The sequence below is a fragment of the Stegodyphus dumicola genome, chromosome 9 (assembly GCF_044657685.1).
Source record: "Stegodyphus dumicola isolate Sdum_Otavi_A_Nest chromosome 9, ASM4465768v1".
In the NCBI taxonomy this organism is placed as follows: Eukaryota; Metazoa; Arthropoda; class Arachnida; order Araneae; family Eresidae; genus Stegodyphus; species Stegodyphus dumicola.
The window spans coordinates 88,269,867-88,289,747 of NC_140776.1; the positions used below are offsets into that span (position 1 = coordinate 88,269,867).

Below are 19,881 nucleotides of genomic sequence, written 5' to 3' on the forward strand. Positions count from 1 at the left end.
TTCACGAAAATGCATGACAATTTTCTGAATCTTTAAAACCAGTAAAAAGAACATATATGAAATTACCTGATCGCGAAAAAGTATATACCCTTTCCAAATATGAACATTTCCACATATAAAATAAATAAAATATCCAAAAACTTTTACCTCTACATTATCTATTATATTACAAACGTCACCAACTTATTCATACCGCAAACATTACAAATGGTTACAAATACTTAGTGTCAAATATTTAAATTATTTCCATGCATGTTTACTTCCACTCTAACTTATACCAAATTCTACAAACATATAATTCACAAAATAACTATCATTTAATTAAAATATAATTAAATTCAAAAACATTACTTAAAATATAAATAAGCACAAACATTAAATTAATAAAAATTAGCTTACAATCCTAATTACTTTAAACTAAATCATTGCTAATAACAATTTTCCAATAATACCAAATTACTTTACTTCCACCTTACATTTAGAACAATGCATAAAAATAATATCCTCAAATAATTAAAAATACTAACTTACCTAATCTTCAGAATCTTGCTTACATGGTGGATACACTTTTATTATTGATTCAATAAAATTATTGAACGATGTTTTCTGCGAATTTTTCCTCCACACTTCCTCCGCTAAATAAAAAGCAAAATTCTCTTTATCACAATGTTGTTCCATTTTCCATGTTCCACTTTATGCCGCGATTAGCACGTAAGATTACGTGCTGTATTTTATCACAATGCCTCGGAATGGCGCTTTTTATAGCACTCCACGTGCCCTCTATTGTATTGGTATGTGCACCTGTTTCCGGATCTTTAAAATAATATTAGACACCGCCATACAATCCGAAAATTATTCAACACTACTTCACACAACACACAATGAAGCTTAATACAAAATAATATACTGCCACAGATATTTTTCCAAATTCCCCAACCCTTTTTCCTATTAAAGAACTGTAATTCGTCCATTAATATCACATGACATATCTCATGATCTCTCATTTCCCTCACACAAAATAATGCGTAATCGGAAATGAGTACTGCTCACATTATTACCAAAGTCCTAGGTAGTAACCTTTATTGCCTCCAAAATGTCGCCAAACTACCAGTTACCATATTCTAAAGATCAGCCAATAATTCTTCCCCCAAAGGTGACTCATTTATGTCACCTCTAAAATTGAAAGGGTTTTGTCCGATAATATGCCATGATGTACACTGAAGGGTACTAGATAAGACGAAAAATTATAATCCTCTCTAAAATGACCAACTAAAGCCAGTGTGGTGGTCATCTTAGGAAGTGAAATAGAGTATTAATGTTTATAGTATATGCTTTCAGAAATACTGGCCATTTTAAGAAATGGTGATTTCAAAGAGTGGCCTCATAACAGTTTATTATATTTTGAAAATAAAGATTAATGATGCATAATATACTGTGATAATTTTTTTAAATTTAAGGTTAAGAAAGAATTTAGAATAACCTTACCGTTATAATTATCGTATTTAACAGCATATAAGACGCACTTTTTTCCCTAAATTTGGTCTCAAAAAAGTTACCTGCGTCTTATACGTGAAGGATACAGGTTAACTTTCAATACTGAATGCTATTTTTATCCCTGATAAAGGTCTAGACACACATAACTTTTTCTACATCTACATGTGTGTGGCCTTCTAAATAAGGATGCATCTTATATGCCGTCAAAAATGGTGAACAGTTTTAAAATCTGATAGATATCATAAAACTTAAACAAATACAGTCAAAAGTCGTTAATTCAGACACCCATAATCCGGAATGATCTATAATCCGGACCTCAAAGCTACAAACTTTCTGCCCATGCGTCGCATTGACGCACATACCTTTGCACACGCGAACACGCATATTGACATACCTTTGCGCATGCGCACACGCATATTCGCAGCCGTAAGACCTTTATGGCTGTGAATATGCGTGTGCAAAATACGTTTACGAATGCACGTTTAATATATAACGGACGGTATAAGCTAAGCTAAAATTATCTAATTCAGTTAATGTTGCAGATTGCGTTGTTCCTTAATCTTCGAATTGGATTCGGCTTATTGTTTTTTGCAGACTGTTAGAGCAATTTTATAAAAGTAAGCTTGAACTTTCGATTATGTCAAATAGAATTTCTGATATATATTTACTAATATGTAAAGGATTTACAAAGCGAAAGTATGTTTCGAAGTCCAGTAAACAAAAAGTGGAATTGCTGCAAAAAATGGATAAAGGCATATCCTTTGTTTATCTAAACTTTAACGTTTGTTTATCTTTAACGCAGCGGAGCGCAATGAATTGGAAGTTGATCTGTCAGCACTAGCCTTATCTTCAGAACAGATGTTTTGGGTTAATCTTTGGATTATGGTAACTTGGCGAATTTTTGATGAAAATTTGGCGACCAACTCTGCTACAGCAACCCTCTATTTTTTTTTTTCGCCGCCATTTTGTCTTCACAAAGTAAAGACATGTTTCTTTCCTTTTTATTTACTGAACACTTTTTTCCAACAATCTGCTATCCGAATTACCGTAATTTCCGGAAGAAACGCCGCTGCGTTTACGTGTTTAAAACTTAAATTTTTAGCGGGTGCGGCGTTTCTACCCATGTGGCGTTTAGGTGCACTAAAAATAAAATATTTCCTATGATGGTCATTGTACATAGTTTGGATGGCCTTGTCATTGTGCATAGACTGGTGCTGTTCCCACACAAAAGACCACTCAGTTGCTTTTTGCGAACATTATTTTGTTTACATTCTTTACCTTGAATGGACCTACATGCCTTGTTCACCCTAAACGAGATCTCAGAACAATAACATTCTTCCCCCTTCCAAATCAGCATTCTCATCAGTTCGAATAGTCTCTCTCCTCTGCCATTCGATGAATCTTTCAGGACCCATCCTCTCCCCACCCCTGCCTTTTCTGAAATTTTTTTCAAAGGCGGACACGACTCTACCTGCCTCGCAATAACGAACTCTGACGTATTTCCCCTTCAGCATGAATGGATTTTTCTTGGCATTCTGCCAGATACAGATCCCATCAGTTTGGGTACAAGTACTTGTTGTATAGTTTTTAAGTGAGAATGGAAGGGAAAATTTTTGAAAATGTCCCTAAACAGTACAGAAGCTATACTGCTGGTTTTAAGCTTAATGTAATTTCACGTGCTGAGCAAATTGGAAATCGAGCAGCAGCTTGAGAGTTTGAAGTGGACGACAGATGTATTCGACATTAGAGAACTGAAAAAGAACTTCTTAAAAATATGCCACAACAGAAACGAGTCAAAAGAAGTGGTACTGTAAGGTGGCCAAATCTAGAGGGCGACCTTGCAAACTGGATAAAGGAGCAACGAGGAAAGGGAATGGCAATTTCGACTGTAAAAATTCGCTTACAAGCAAAATTTATAGCAAAACGAATGAACATAAATGATTTCAAAGGAGGCGTAGCAGATTTATGAAAAGAAAAAATATTTCTGTGCATACTAGAACAACAGTTGGGCAACAATTACCAATGGACTGGTAGGATAAAAAGTCATCTTTTCTAAAATATGTGACAGCTATTATTGACAAAAAAAAAAAAACTTCTTCGGTTGCAGATAATAAATATGAATGAAACGCCGTTAGCTTTCGACTCTCCTGCAAACAGAACTCTTGATGAAACTGGTGCAAAAATTGTATCTGTGTTTATGATGGGGCATGAAAGAACATCATTTACATGTGTGTTAGCTTGTGCCGCAAACGGTGACAAGCTAAAGCCGATGATAATTTTTAAACGAAAGACTATTCTGAAGGGAGATTTTCCTAATGACGTAATTATTTGTGCAAACGAGAACAGCTAGATGTGCGAAACAATCATGCATGAGTGGCTACAAAAAGTTTGGCAGTATCGTGGGGGATCTTTTTTCCAACCAAAGGGGTTATTGATAATGGATTCCATGCGTGCTCATTTCTTTGACTCAGTGAAAACCAGATGTCAAAAATTGTCTACGACCGAAGCAATAATTTCTGGTAGTTTGACAAAAATCTTACAACCGTTAGATTTGTCAAGTAATAAATCCTTCAAAACTGAAGTCCGAAAGCGGTGGGAGTGTTGGATGAGTGAAGGATTGCATACGTAAACCAAAAGCGGTAAAATGCGTAGAGCATCTTATGAAGAAATTGCAAAGTGGGCAGGAAGTGTGTGGAAATCGGTAGAAGCATCGTCAATAATAGCAGGGTTCAAAGAAGCTGAAATTATATTCTTAGATAAAGAGACTGTAAACCAAGAGGATGAATGTGACGATCTGGAATACTCAGATCAGGATTTACTAAATCTTTTTAATTCAGATAGTGAAGAATCAGATTTTGATGGCTTCATATGATGTATAGTTTGCTGTAATTCGTAAGTAAAATTTAAAATTTCCTTTTGTCATCCAAATTTAATATTTCGTTGTTGCAACATTTTTTATAATATAGTCTGAGTATTACAAATATGGACTTCTTTAGTGGGTAAATATAAGTATATACGTGAAGGTAAATATATTTTCCACATTTCTTACCTTTAATTTATTTTTGAGTTATGGTTTCATTTCATGCATTTTTCTTAACTGGTTCATCATGTATCAGGACTTAGGTTGAGTTTTTGCATCTATACGGCCCACGACGATGTCACGCGCAATTTAATCTATTGCGGCGTTTACGCTGATGCGGCGTTTCTGTGTAATTTTAATTTTTTCCCCGCCATTTTTCTCGAGTGCAACGTTTGCGCTGATGCGGCCTTTCTTCCGGAAATTACAGTACACTTATGCTAGAAATTTTATGGAACAAAACTTCTTAATCATGACAAATATTAACTGCAAAATTGGAAAAAAGTTCAGAATCGCAAACTCCTTACCACGTTTTTCAAAATCGCACATAAACCATGTACACGTCGACTTATTTTTACTTAAAAAAACATCCCAGAATTGCACAAAAATGGCATTGCACACACTCTTAACTTTATCCATCTACACTGCTATTTTCTCATAAATTACAAAAATTTGCACGAAAATGCAGGAAAATTTTGTGAATCTTTAAACTCGGTAAAAAGCACGTATATGAAATTACCTGATCGCGAAAAAGTATATACCCTTTCCAAGGATGAACATTTCCACGTATAAAATAAATAAAATATCCAAAAACTTTTACCTCTAAATTATCTATTATATTATAAACGTCACCAACGAATTCATACCACAAACATTAAAAATGGTTACAAATACTTCCTCCGCGAATGCATCACTTGTCTTTCATGTATCACAAGAGTGTTATCATGAAAATGAGCTCATTAAAACTAATAGCACTTACTAAATAGCAATTAAATTTAAATTGGAACTAATTAGCAATTACATTTAAATTAATTTTGCTTATAAGTGTCACAAGGAAATATTTAAATTTCTTATGACTTATCTCCAGTACTTAACAGCAAATGTGAGGCAGCTAATCTTTCCTACCATAGAACCGATACAAGTCAAGTTTATCTCCCATTTCTATGAAAACCAATTGATCTTGAATGATACAATTTGAAAAGATATTAAGTTGCTTTTAATGCTTTTGAATATTATATAAAAATATACTTCAAAGTGTTAATGTCTAAAATCTTACGGAACTAACCTAGCCCCTGTAATCCACTGGCTAGTTTTATTTAAAATCTAGTCTCCTCAATCTAAGATTTCTTTTTTTTTGTCTAATTTTAAGTTTTACATTAGCATGCATGTCCTCTAAGCAGGCACTAAAATTTTGCTTGAAAAGTACACATTTTTTTCTTTCATAACGCATAGTGTATTTACAACAGGCATATCAAACATGTGGCAAACTGGCCACATGTGACCCTCTGTACCCAAAGTAACAAAAAGCATATAATTATAAATAAAAATTGGAATTTAAGGCATTATACAAAATTTACAAACTATTTTCAAGGCATTTATACAAAATCAAGTGTCGAAAAGAACTCTTTACAATTGTTTGATAAGCATATGTCATACTATGATACAAAGATGATCTCTTCACAAAAATATTTTATTAACTGATGTTGACAAAGTGCCAGCTCATTTTTAGATTATATTAGCAGAAATTCATTGCAATTCAACTGTAAAGCAAAAATTCAATGAAATGAGTATCTGAATTTTACAAATATAATACATGTCTGCATGGTTACAAGAAAATATTACCAAGAGCATTGACAACGTTTCAATGCGATTGATTATATTTTAAGTGCATTCTGTAAATAAATGCTAGTCTTTAGCTAGGTAATTACTTCATTAAATGCTCTTAGATATCAAATTTTAGTTATGCCTCGGTTATTGGGATTTCTTATATTTTCAGACTGCCATGATTTTGATGCATTTAATCATGATTAAGAATAATCTGCTTCTTTAAGAGCATGAGCAGCTCTCCATATTGTCTATAACCTTTAATTTTTTTTCTGTCAGAACTTCTAAAATTTTTCTTGATTTCTAAACCTTATGTACTTTCAGTGCATATAACTTTTGATCAAAATTTTAACTTCTTCAAATTAAAATATTTTGATGAAAATATGTGATATTTTAGTGTATGAAACTATATATACATAATTTCATTGATTAAATGTTGTGTTAACTCGTACCTGAACAGTGTGTTCTTTCTCATAGTGTCATATGTATACTGGGATTTTTCTTTGCTTCTATGTTATTTTGAATATTTCAATATTGATTTTTTTTACTTGAAATAAATATATTATTTACTATCATAAGCAGTTTTGTTACATAGATTAAAAAAATTTGGAAGATCAGGATATTTTAAGAAAATCCATCGAATTCCTTTTTAACACTATATCTTTATCCGATCCTAAAATATGTTTGGCCTTAAATTATTTCCTGTACCAAAATATATGCAAAGGTTATGAAAAAACCATACTAAAATATAGAACATGAATTTTTGTAACATATATTAAGAATGGAAGAATGAATTTGGAATGGCCCTAACATAGACTTCTAATGGGTGTGGCCATTATCAAAATTAACATGAAGTAGAGGGATGACAATAAATCATTTAGTTTTAGATAAGCACTAAAAATTGCACCTTAAGAAATGGGAAAGGGAAGGCAAGATCTTGAAATCTTTAAGAATCAGTAAGGCATGCAAAGAATAATTAAATTTATAAGTATATTGTCTTTGATATCATGATTTATGAAGCATTTAAAGTTTATTTAAAATATTTTTGTACATGATATAGTAAATAAAATAATAATGATTTTTAATGAGTGGCCACATTTGTTTTTTCTGATAAAATCAAGGTAATTAAAAAAATAATGTAAATAGCATACTGTGGTTTGGGCTTAGGCAATTGTCAGATGGGAAAAATTACAGTAGCTAGAAGAAAAGATGAGTATCACATGTAGTTACTCTAATTTCAAAAGTAAGTTTTCATAAATTATTGAATTAGATCATTCAGTTTAACTTAATGAAAGTAAGATCATATGGAAGCAAATTGATGGTGTCTTAGATTTGAGTACAAAGCCACAATCATAAAACATTCAAGAAGTTTGAGTAAAAAATGTGGTATAAATGCAGTCATGGAGTAATGTTATTGTTGAAGAAACAGCTCATTCTTTAACATTAAGAAATAGTGCAAGATAGGGCAGTTTTTTTTAAAGTGTCTTATTACTGAACAGTTTTTTACCCATGTTTTGTATCTTTATGCAGTTTCATGTTCAAGAAAATTCCTAGTATACAGATGTTTCTAAAACTCAGGTATGAATAGGCACTATGTGTGATAAGAACCTGTAGAAATCATTATTGTGCTATCAATGATTATTTCCATAGACTTTTATACATCATTATCAAATTGTTTCATTTAAACTGGAAAGGTTGTATCAATGAAATTCATATAAGGGAAGCAGAAAACAGAGTTCGTACGGTCCTTAAGAGTCCTTAGATTTTTTGGAATCGAATTTTGGTCCTTAAAAGTCCTTAATTTTGGCCAAACTCAGCAGAAGGTCCTTAATTTTAATCACCAGAAATTTCTGTCTGTTTTTATGACTGCTATTCTGAGTGTGAATTGGCATGTTGGGAGAATATTTTTGGCCATTCACTGACATATATGGTTATTTTTTGAATGGGTTCATGGGTTATAATTTGTTTCTATTTTTAATATAAATGATGGAATGAATACTCGAGTTTCTAAGCAAGAAGTGAAACATAAGCATTTTGAAATTCTTTTTTTCTAATAAAGAGCTCTTAAACAACTTTTTGCTTTTGAGGATGTGAAATCTTTTATTAAACGGTTCTAAATTTGGTGACTTATCGACGTTTTGGCGATTTTAAGATCACTTTCTATAGAAAATTTTTAATTCCGAGATCTGAGAATTTTTCGACGATTTTTTTTAAAACATCATAACATTGATAAATTCCATTAAAATAATGGTAATATATTGTATATTACCATTATATATAAGTATATTTAAAAAATAACATTAAAATAAATTATTTTTATTTTTCTCTGTCATATTATAAAGTTTCATTTTGGCAACTTATTATACAATATTTTGAATCTGAAAAATAAACAAGGTATAATGCTTTAAAGCACAATTTACGAAATAGCTCTTAGAAAAAGTAAAATTAGCTATGTAATTAATTAAAAATATCTTTTTTTCAATTTTTTCGTAGTAAGAGTGCAGAATACTTCATACTAAAGTGCAGAATCGCCCACTTATTTGCTTGGTGCTTTTTACAGGAGTAAGAAGAATTGGATTTTTGTCAATTTTCTTTGACCTTTTAAGTGAAAATAGGTCGATGTGTACATGTATTACGTCAAGGGAGTGCGCAATGCATTTTTGTGCAATTCTGGGATTTTTTTTAAGTGAAAATAGGTCGATGTGTACATGGATACCGAGTATGTGCAATTCTTAAAAACGTGCCAAGCAGTGGGTGGATTCTGCACTTGGCCCAGAGTTTTTCCCATGTAATTGTCTCAGAATATTCAAAATTCTCAGAATATGCATCAGTTTTCTCTATAAAATTAATTTTACAATTTTTTCTCTCTCCCCCCCTTTTTTTTTCCAAAATATTTTTGGCTTTTTGCTGTTAGAGAATTGGTAGGGATAATTTTTCTTTAGGAGTTTAGACATTGCAGCTTGGAAAATTTAGAAGGATTTGAAGGCAAGATTTATAGACTCACGATTCTAGAAGATTCGAGAAATATGTGACAAAATGAAAAATGTCTCCATAGTATCAACACGTAATGGATGTATTTTAGAGAAAGTTTGCAGTGAATTTCTTACTTTTTGGAGAACGTCTGGAAGAAGAATGAAAACATAATGTTTGAATGTTTTGCTTCTGATACTAGAGTCTTAATATGTTTATGTAACCCTTTATTTTATTTATGCAATCTCTGTGGATCCTAAGTTCTGCTGCCTCTGACTTTCTAAATTCTGCTTCCAATGCCTGTTCTAAATTCTAAAAATTCTGCCACATCAGCTCTGTAACCAGCCTTTACCATATATACTTCATATTTCTTTTAAATGTTCATATTACTAAAGAAATAAAATTAGCCGCTTTTTATTTACATTCTAAATGCATTTAGCATTTTTTAGAATAACAGAAATCCTTAATTAAATCCAAAAATTCTAAAATGAAGAGGAAATGTGTTGAAGAAAGAAACTGAATACATAAAGAAAATTATTCTTCAAAGATATGTGCAGTTATTATTATGTAAATTACCCAACTGTTTATGATTTCAGCCTTTACTATAATTTCCCATTTCTGTTTCCTCATATGATAGAGTTATTGAGTCAGATTAAATTAAAATAATTTGTATAATCTTTGACCACTACTCCACATTTTTAATTCGAATTTGACTATTCTTGTTTAATTACGTCACCGTGAGATGTAATTGATTTTGTTAGCATCAGAACATGCCTTTATGTTCGAAGTTCTTTTTGAAAATGAGGCTTATTTAAACCTTTGTCTGATATTCTAGTTACTTTCAGAAATAGCGATAATATGCTTCACATCTCTTAGGGGTTTGGGACTATTTAACTTTTACCAGATTAAGTAAACCCTCATAGGTACATTGTGAAGAGGTTGACAAGTTAGGAGATAAAGCACACAGAAACTAGCGAGAGCATTGGTTTGCACATTGAGACAAATCTATAATTATTAGAAAAAATGCTTAAAGAGAAGGAAATCGATATAAACTAACCAAAATGTTTGGGAAGGCTTCAAATTAAAATGACAAATAAATATTTTGTTGAGTGTTGTTCTTACAAAACATAAATGTTCTGTAGATTTTAATGTGTAATTATCCTAATATCATTTAAGAATCAATGTCATGAATTACATGTATTTTAAACTGCGAAATTTTATTAGATTTTGATTTTAATAGGGCTTTTTTAACAAATATTGGTAAAACATAAAATTTAATAGTGGCCATGTAAATCCATAATGACTAAGGTTATCAAACTACCTAATTTAATTATTTATAACTAACTGCTTACCTTTAAAAATTATCTCTACATATTAAAGCGAGTTATTGCCTTTCATTAATCCGTACCGTGGTCACAATATAAAACACAAAATTGTAAAAATTCATGTAAAACTTATTCTTTGCATCTAGTGAGACCTGAAATAATACAAAACAACTTATCACCTGTGGTGTTTTAGTGGAACCTTAAAGTATATTAACTGGGTTACAATCCTTGAACTTTACAAGAAGCTATGGCACAAACTGTGTCAGATAGAGTCCAACTATGAAAACTTGCCAACCATGCCTACATCAGGCCTTTGAGATTTTTTTCTAATCAGCAGGTCACTCTCTGGACAAGCAGCAGCGGTAACAACATTCAGTTTTTTTGTTATGAATCATGCTGATTATGATCTTACTTCTCATTTTAACCTATGCTGTTTGAGATAAAATCTACCTGGTATTTACTAAACCTCTGGACTGACTAAATAGAAAAAATGAGACATAAAAAAAAAAAAAAAAAAAAAAAAAAACATAAAGCTGACTGTTAGTAAAATGTAAATGTCACTTATCTTCTTTCAGATATGTCCAACTATTGTAAGTGTAAAATATTTAATGCTATTTGATAAATTGCTTAACGTTTATTTTATTCTCAAACTTATTAGTAATTATGTTAATTAATTCATGTTTAGTAATAATGCATACTACTTAGGAATCTATTTTATTTTTAGGATGGTATTACAAAAGTGAAATTCAGGCATAGATAATATTTTAATTGAATTTTATTCAGTTCCCATTTGCTCATAGGTCCTTAATTTTTTCATTAATGGTCCTTAAAAGTACTTAATTTCCATCTACAGAAATGTGTACGAACCCTGGAAAAGTAGATTATCTCTGTGTAGAAAAAAGTGGCATAAACTTATCTTGAAGAAGATGTGTTCTTGCTTTCTTGACTGAAAAAAAAAAAAAAAAAGTGCACAATCATGTCAAGATGTGTTTGATAAAAAGGATGCAGCCAATTAAACTAGAAGATCACAGCTCTTAAGTAAATAAATCGGGCTACAAATACCTGTAGCAGTTATTAATCTGTGATTTGCTGTTTTAAATTTGAATTACAGCAGATAGCTGAAATTGGCATGTTTTGGACTTCATGATTCATTGGACATTATCATGGTTGGAAGGCATTAATGTCAAATCAAAATTAGACGAGAATTGCATTTGTTTATGTAAGTAGTTCTTCATAATCAATTAAGTAGTAAAAAAGGAAGAGAATAAAGTTTTAATTAACTGTTATTCATATTATGTTTATTTATTTTTCAGATTCACAAAGAGACAGTAACATGTGTGAAAGTTCTGACTTCATTAGAATGTCTGGTGGTTCTAGGCTACAGAAGTGGAGCAGTTATTGTGTTCAAAGTTCCATTTGGTTCAAAAGATGAAGTGAGCAGAGTTTGATTTTATTTGTTAATATAATTAATTTAACTGACATTATTGTAGCAGTTTGTGGAGCACTTATCAAATATGAAAATATATAATTTTACTACTTAAATGTTGCTTCTAAAAATGCGAATGCAATTGTTGGTGGTTGTAGTTATGCAGTTTTCTCTTCTGTAATTGGACTCATATTATTAAAGAATTATTTATAAATATCTATTTTTTTTTTTGATATTTTAGAATGGATAGAAAATTCTTTTGACCAATTTGAACGTTATATATATATGTGTGTGTTAAGTTCTTTCAAAAAAATTGTGTTTCATAATGCAAATAACCTTTTAAATTTCAAAAGTTGAGAAAGTTATTTTTAAAAAAATTTTGGGTGCTTTAGAATTATGATGATCAACACATTAAAATTATATTGCATTTTAAATTTTAAGGAAGCATATATGAACATGTTAAAAGTTTTAAAAATGGGACTTTTAATACAGTGTTGCCAGGAAAAAAAAAATCTTTTGTAAATCTATAAAGTTGTGGTTAGTTATTTTAATTTAGGCACAGCATATGAGGATTATATACCCAAGTTTTATCATAGTTTTGGATGAAAATATTCCAGATAATAAAATTCAGGAGTCTTGTACTCTTCTTTTCATATACTACTAGTGTCTTGAGAACTTTCAGATCAGTAGCTTATTAACTACCCTCATTCTGTAGAGACATGGTTTCAAAAAATAATCAAATGGGAGAAAAACAGCATATTATCTCATTAACTGTGAAAGTTGGCTACTATCAAAGCATGAAAAGTTGGCAACGATCCCAACAAAGTTGTCCCAGTTTTTCCTATGGAATTATGAGCCACATTTGTATCTGCACCTCTTATAATAAAATATTCTGTCTCTTTGCACCATCCACTAAATAGCCACTGCTTTAGAAATATTTTACCCACTTTGTTTTTGCACTTCATGAAAAGCTTATTATTGATTTCTGCTATTTTGTCAGGTCTTCCAATTACTGGAAGTTCTGTTTAGAATGCTGTGAACACAAACTTCCTGCAGGTGATTGTTCCAATCTGTTGCTATTTTGTCAATTATATCCAGCTGCTGTAATCTGTTCACTAGGTGTTGATTCTTTCAACCAGCTGTAAATGAACCATATTGCATTTGCGAATAGGGTTCTTACAGATGTTGAATTCATTGCAGCAGTAACAGTTAATTTATATCCTTTGTTCATGAAAGTAAAAAATAGCTTATCAAGAATCAGTTGAGATTACATCAAACAAAAGTTCAGTTGTTATGGGTGTGTTGTGACCTTTACTTATCCATTATTGGAGCTAAATTGCACTGCTTGGCGATGTGTAAGTACTGAAAAACATACCAGCTGTCATCGGTCAGTAAAATTCATTTTTCAGTTCTTCAAGAATCTCATCTCGTTTCTGATCTTAATCCTCTAACTGGCAAGGCAATGTAATGGCGTGGAATATTTTTTTTTTTACATCTTCAAAAAATTATATGTACGTTATCTTGAAATAAGTTCCAAGAAATTAAGGCAAGCTATCAAAAGTTCATGAATACAGGTATAAAATAGTGGGTCATTTGGGCATTAGAATTAAGCAAATATCTCTTTTTATGGCAATTTTGGGAAATTTGATGTCCTAGTGAAATCATCTGCCAATTGGAGGGCTTGGGAAATTTATTGTGTATATTCTCAGTATGGCTTGTCATATATCATCCGAACTCAAAAAACATTAAAATTTTGCATTGAGGAACACAGATCTTATACTCAAAAAGAAGAAATAGACAGATCTTTGACAGTTAATCATAGTTGTATTCCTGATCACAGTTTTCACTTTAATTCTGCAAAATTAAAAAAAAAAAAAAAAGTTGGGAATTGGACTTCCTTAGAGCTGTTTTACATTCACAAAAATTTTTCTTTTTTAGTTGATGGCATTAATTCCAATTCATTGTTTCCTAATACTTTGAGAATTGTAATATGTTAATTTTTCATGTTTCATAATAATTTTTCATGATAGATGGCGTTATGTATAAGCTTTGCTTTATTTCACCCATTGCAGTATAAAAGCAATCATCACGCCTCCCATGCTGCAATTTTTTTTTTTTTTTTTGGCTCATAGAAGAAGAAGGATGTTGTATTGCCTCAAAATTAAAGTTTTATTCAAAACTTATGCCAAAATAAGGTTGAAATTAAAAACAAAATTAGGGACTAGTAATAGAAATTTACTTAGATAGATCACTTTAGAAAGTACTTCTCAGAGTGGATTATAGTGCAAATAATCCTAATATGCTTTTTTATATATTTGCCATTAATTTAATGATACACTAATGCTTGATTGAATTTTGTAATTTTAAATACCTTCAAGCATTTATAAAATATTTGACTCCAAATTTAGGCTGATTTAGTTTTAAGCTAAATTTTATTGTTTGATTTTTTTTTTAAATATATATAATAGAAATTAAATCTTCCAAGGACATAGCTGCTTGGTATTAAAGCAGTAATAATAATAATGATGATGAAATAGAAGTAAATAATAGATATATCAATTCTAAATTAAAAAAGTAAGTTTTTTATGATTTAATTACTTATTAAAAAATTTATGGTATGTTTTATGCACACAGTTTTTTATTTTTTCAGTGGGAAAAATTTACTGTTGAAGGACTTCATTCTTCTGAAATTACTTCATTAGAATGGTCAAAAAATGGAATTAAATTTTTTAGTGGTGATGTTAATGGTGTTGTTGTTTGCACTGAAATAGATCATTTGGAGGTACTGTTTTCTTTCATCCATTTACCTTGAAATTTCATTTATTTTAATTTGCTATATATATTTATTTGCCTTGTATAGATTATATAATCAAAAAAAAATGTTTGAATTGTTATAGCATCAAAGCAGATCTCGGATATTACTGAATGAACAAAGTCAAATAGTCCAACTGAGTTACAACAGAATGCACCTTGTTGTGTCCACACTTTTACAGTCTGTGATATACTCCTTTATACATAATAAAGTTGTGAAAATTGGGCAAAAAGATCGAAAAAGGTAATTAAAAATGCTTGCATTGATATGATGTTTAAAGAAATTGTAGGAAACTTATATGATGTTCTATTTCTATTTTCATTTTATATAAAAAAATATGTACTTATTTTGCTTTTGACATGTATAGATTAGGCAATGAAACAAAGATCTGATATTCTTTGTTCGATACTTTTCCGTTTTTCTGGCGCAAGCAATAAAGTCATCAGTAATGGTACAATTGATGCCAAACAGAATATTCTCGCTGGTAACCTTTTATGCCTCACTTTCAAAATAAGTCACAGTCATTTCTTATCAGATTGGTTATTTCTTTCAATACTGGCATACAGTTACATAGAATTTTTACCAGATAGTTCAATTTTATACCCTAAGCCATTCACAGTAATTAAGTCAATTAGGATGCAATCACACCGCTCATCCGAAGGTGAAAATATAGAAAAGGCAAAGGTCAAGAGTTAAATTCATCAATTCTGATGAGAATGCACTAGTGAAGTAAAGCACTGCAGTTTTACATAATTTGAGTAAGCTATTCATACGAATTGAAATAATTCTTGCATTTAAACTTATATTCCAAATTAAGATTTAACTTGAAATTAATGTAGATAATTACTGAGAGAATTAGATTTTTGTAGCGTAGTTTACGTGAAATGAGATCACTTGGGGTCAAGTGATATGAACCGGCGAATCGGGATGGATCAAGGATCAAGGAAGTGCAATTTACGGAGTTCATAGGCAATTACGCCTTTACCTCCACATCTTCAAAGGAATTTACATCATCAAAAAGAGGGCATTGTCTAATAGGGTAAAAATTTTGAGAAGCTGAATGACTTAGAATAAGTGCCTTCACACTGAGTCAAAAAAAGGCAAAATTTCAGAAGGTCTTAATTTTGTGCCGAAAAAGAGCCAGAATAATTTAGATAGGGGCAATCATAAAAAATTTTGACTAGATAAATAAAAGGGGAAGTTTCCTTGAACCTTGATAATCGTGTTTTGCATACGTCAGAGGCGAAGAATACGCAAGGGAGAGCATCATATCCGATGTGCGTTCTTCAGGGGTGGGAGGGAGGGAGGAACCTGTTTACAGGTTGAAAAAGTAGTTCTGCCAGTGATCAGCTGGGAGGGAGAAGTTTCGTTTTTTGACCGCTATTCAATGCGGTATTTAAAGGCCAAAAACGACGTTGTTAAATGCCTGAGAAAATTCCTTTTTAAAGGAAGAAAAGGAACTGTATTTAAAAATCTTTCCCAGTTTAAGTCATTTCAAAAGTTAAAAATAATTTAATTCAGTCTTTTTAGACTGTGATGTTTCTTATTAAAGAAACGTTAAGGGTTCCTCGGGTTAATGCTGTGTGCATTAAAGAACCTTAGAGGCGGGAGGATTAAGGAATGAGAGGTAGTTATTCACATGGCCGTCAGTGTGTGAATTGGTATGTTGAACCATGAAAGCATAGTAAATTCTTAAATTAACATCTTTTTACAAATTTATTGTCCTTATTTATTGGCTCTTTACAAAATTTTAAATGACATTAAAATGTTTATGCCTGCAAAATAAAAAATTCTTAGAACTAATATTCGTTAAAATTTTTATTGGTGTATATTGTATGTTGTCGCCAATAAAATCTGCTTGGCGAGATTTGCGCCACCGAAATGGAAAAGTACCCTTTGTTCTATATCATTATGTTTAAACATGCCAATTTCATTCTGAGGATATTTTAGAAAGATAATTTTAATTGGGTGATAGGAGAGGCATTTTGACGCACACAACGTTTACCAACAACTGTTAAAGGGAGAAAACTTAAAAAGTTATCCTGTACTGTGTTCTTATTCTGCTGGCACCTCTGCTGATACATTGTCAAAAATATCACCACTGGCCCTGATTTCTGTCAGCAATTCTAGAAGCTGTTATGAAGTTTTTTAGAATAAGATTTTTATTTCTTTTCATATTAATATCCTGTACCCCTTTTTTTAAAATTTTAGTTAAGAATAGGAATGGTCGGTTTTTTTTAAAAATAATTTTTAACAGCATTAGTTTTAGACCAATTAGAACAACCATATATTTGTATACCATTATGGGTAACCTTTTCCATGTGAAAAATTCATAGGAAAACATTTGTTCATCTCATGTTAATTTTTACTACTTTTTGCATTATGCATTTATTAGATTTGCTGAGAAATGAAGGGAAAACAATCTATTTTTTTCCAGTCTAATAAACATTCCTATCATCCTAATCAACTAATTTGATAAAAAAGAAAGGTTTTAAAGTTTTTTTTTTTAAGTATTTCAATATTTTCTTGTCATTCTGTGTTTATAGTTAACCTACTGGTACCTGAAGTAGCATTGAAAATGCTGTATCAGATAAGTTTTGAAAGAATTTGCCAAAGGATTTTAAGCAGTCATTATTTATAGAGCTTGGATGAAAGGTTTTAAAGTACATTTTTTAATTTCAGTATTTTCTTGCAATTCTGTATTCATAGTTATCTTATTGGTATCTAATATAGCATTAACATTACGTAAATCTTTAAAAAATTTATCAAAGTATTTTAAGCAATCATTATTTATAGAGCTTAGAATGGGGAAGGGGGAAGTCAATTCTCCCCCCAATGATTTAACAATGGTAGCTCAATTGACTAACTTGACATTTTTAAGAGCATGTTAAATATTTAATTCCCAATTCAAAATAATTGTATTTTTTCATTACTCTTTGTTGAGTTCATAAATTTGTTTTATTTTTTAAAAAGTTTAACAATGTATGCTAAAATTCAAACATCTGGTGAAAGTCATTTAATGAAATTTAAGTAATTTTGTTTGTTTCATTAGATTTGAATTTATTATTGGGTTTGTCTCTGCAGTTCTGCTGCTAGATTTTTTATGACTAATTATGATAGGAAATATGCTGTTATAAACATCTCTGCCATATAGAAAATTTGGCATTAACTTTATTTAAATTTTGGAAAAGAGATCTGAACTTTTATTTTCCAGCAAATTTATTGTTTACATCAAGCTATTCCAGTTTTACTGTATGTGCATATTTTTTAAAATTAAGAAGGAAAAGGTAGTTAGTTGTTATTATATCATACATATTCAAACTGAAATCAGGTTTGCCGTGCTACTTGGAAAACCTGAAAAACTAGGGAATTGGAAAATTGACTATAAGACAAATTTTTATTGGTGTATATTGTTTTTAATAATTTAAATATTCTAGTTAAAATCTGGAAAAGTCAGGGAATTTCAAAACAGTGATCCCTCCCCCCCCCCCAAAAAAAACAACCATTTTTCGATTTTTATGCCAGCATTGGAAACGATCACATTCTTGGCAAATTATGTTTCGCATGAGTGTCATTCAGGCAGCTGGCATAGAGACAATTTTTACAGCTCCAATCGGATTGTCTTTTAGAAAGGCAAAACAAGTTTCCAGTAACCTCAAGAATCGAGAGATTTACATGTGCAGTGCACGCTGAACAAAAAAAAAAAAAAAAATTACATTCCTGTTCTCGCATAAAACAAAATCTGTTTAATCCTAGTATACTGTACACATAGGATTTATGACACTATGATGCCAGCAAACCAGTGATTTATGATGAGCAGTAAACGGATCATTTTGGTGTTGGTGACAGTTTTCAAAATTGTGCCATAGCCATATCATGTACTAGAATTTCACCGCAAAATCTTTTAAACCTTTTTTTCCCCTTTTTAATAAATACTTTGTCATTTTGCAGTAAAATAAAAAAATGTTACTCTGTCTTCTAGGCTAACCATTTAACATATTTATATTTAATTCAGAAGCAAAAAATAAGCCTGTTTGGGACTTCTATAACTAAGACACAGTAACATGCCGAACAAATACTAATTCAGAATTAATATTTGTTCGGCGTGTTGCTGTGTCTTAATATTTATATTTGCCAAAATATCGTTGGTTATTGTAATTAAGTTTTTAAGTAATTAACTTTAATGTTATTCATATCATCTAATGTGCCTTCTTCCTTCTAAATTTATTTATTATTAGTTAATAATACCTTCAAATTTCAAGCAGTTTTCTCTGGCTCCTGAAACTTAATTCTAGCAGTATCGTGAGATACCATCACGAAATTTAATGCACATAATTTGCTTATGTATGCTGCTAAATAAATATAAAATACCTGAATTAATTTAAGATATCATAAATAGATTTCTTTCTTTCATTTAACTGCAAAATGTCTGGGGAAAAAAAAGACAATTTTTAGTCCAGATTGAGCAAATTCTAATCTTAATCTTCAGTGGAGAAAACAACTCCTATTATAGTTATAATAGAAATGCTTTGAGGATAAGTCATATGTAATTTAAAAATTTTTGTGTTTTCGAGTGGCACCATAATTAATTTACCTCTCAGCACAGCGAACACACAATACGCGGATAAATTGGAATTTTCTTAAAACGCACCTGGAAAAGTTGGAATTTCATTCTCCTGTTTGAGTGACAACTCTGTTAAATGCTGCATTCAAACTCTGATTTATTATTCTATTTAAGGAATTGCCATCTTAACACTGTTTCAGTTAAATTATAGTTATGAATATTAAAATTTTTATGCATTGAAATTGGTTTAGTATGCAGTGATATATCAATACAATGATATAATTTAGCAAAGTTTCAATTTACGTTATTGTACTCAATATAGAAATTAGATTTATTTCTTGTAAATTAAAAATGTTCTTTGCTTTGATTATAAATAGTATTTCTGAGTTTCACCTCATTTAGTTATTAAACATTAATTCTGATTAACAATGCATAAAAATAATTGTTTAGTAATTATTTGTTTTATATATTGTGGTACTTATGTATTAATGCAATCACCTTAGTAGAAGTTGCTAAATTTTCAAAAATATGCCAAACTCTGCAACCATCCTCATAACTAGCCTTCAGTCAAGGAACACTGCCATTTTTGTAGTTCTTTTTTGTTGTATT

At 30.6% G+C, this 19,881-nt stretch overlaps 1 protein-coding gene across 4 annotated transcripts in view; it reads left to right on the forward strand.

Moving 5' to 3' along the window:
* Positions 1-19,881, forward strand: part of LOC118205418 (tectonin beta-propeller repeat-containing protein 2) — a 122,326-nt gene that overhangs the window by 7,035 nt on the left and 95,410 nt on the right. For all 4 annotated transcript variants that reach the window (XM_085823734.1, XM_085823733.1, XM_085823736.1 and 1 more), the window contains 3 exons: positions 11,784-11,903; positions 14,547-14,678; positions 14,794-14,951. In XM_085823734.1, the coding sequence (XP_085679860.1) occupies positions 11,784-11,903; positions 14,547-14,678; positions 14,794-14,951 (410 nt within the window). The remainder of the gene's footprint in view (positions 1-11,783; positions 11,904-14,546; positions 14,679-14,793; positions 14,952-19,881) is intronic.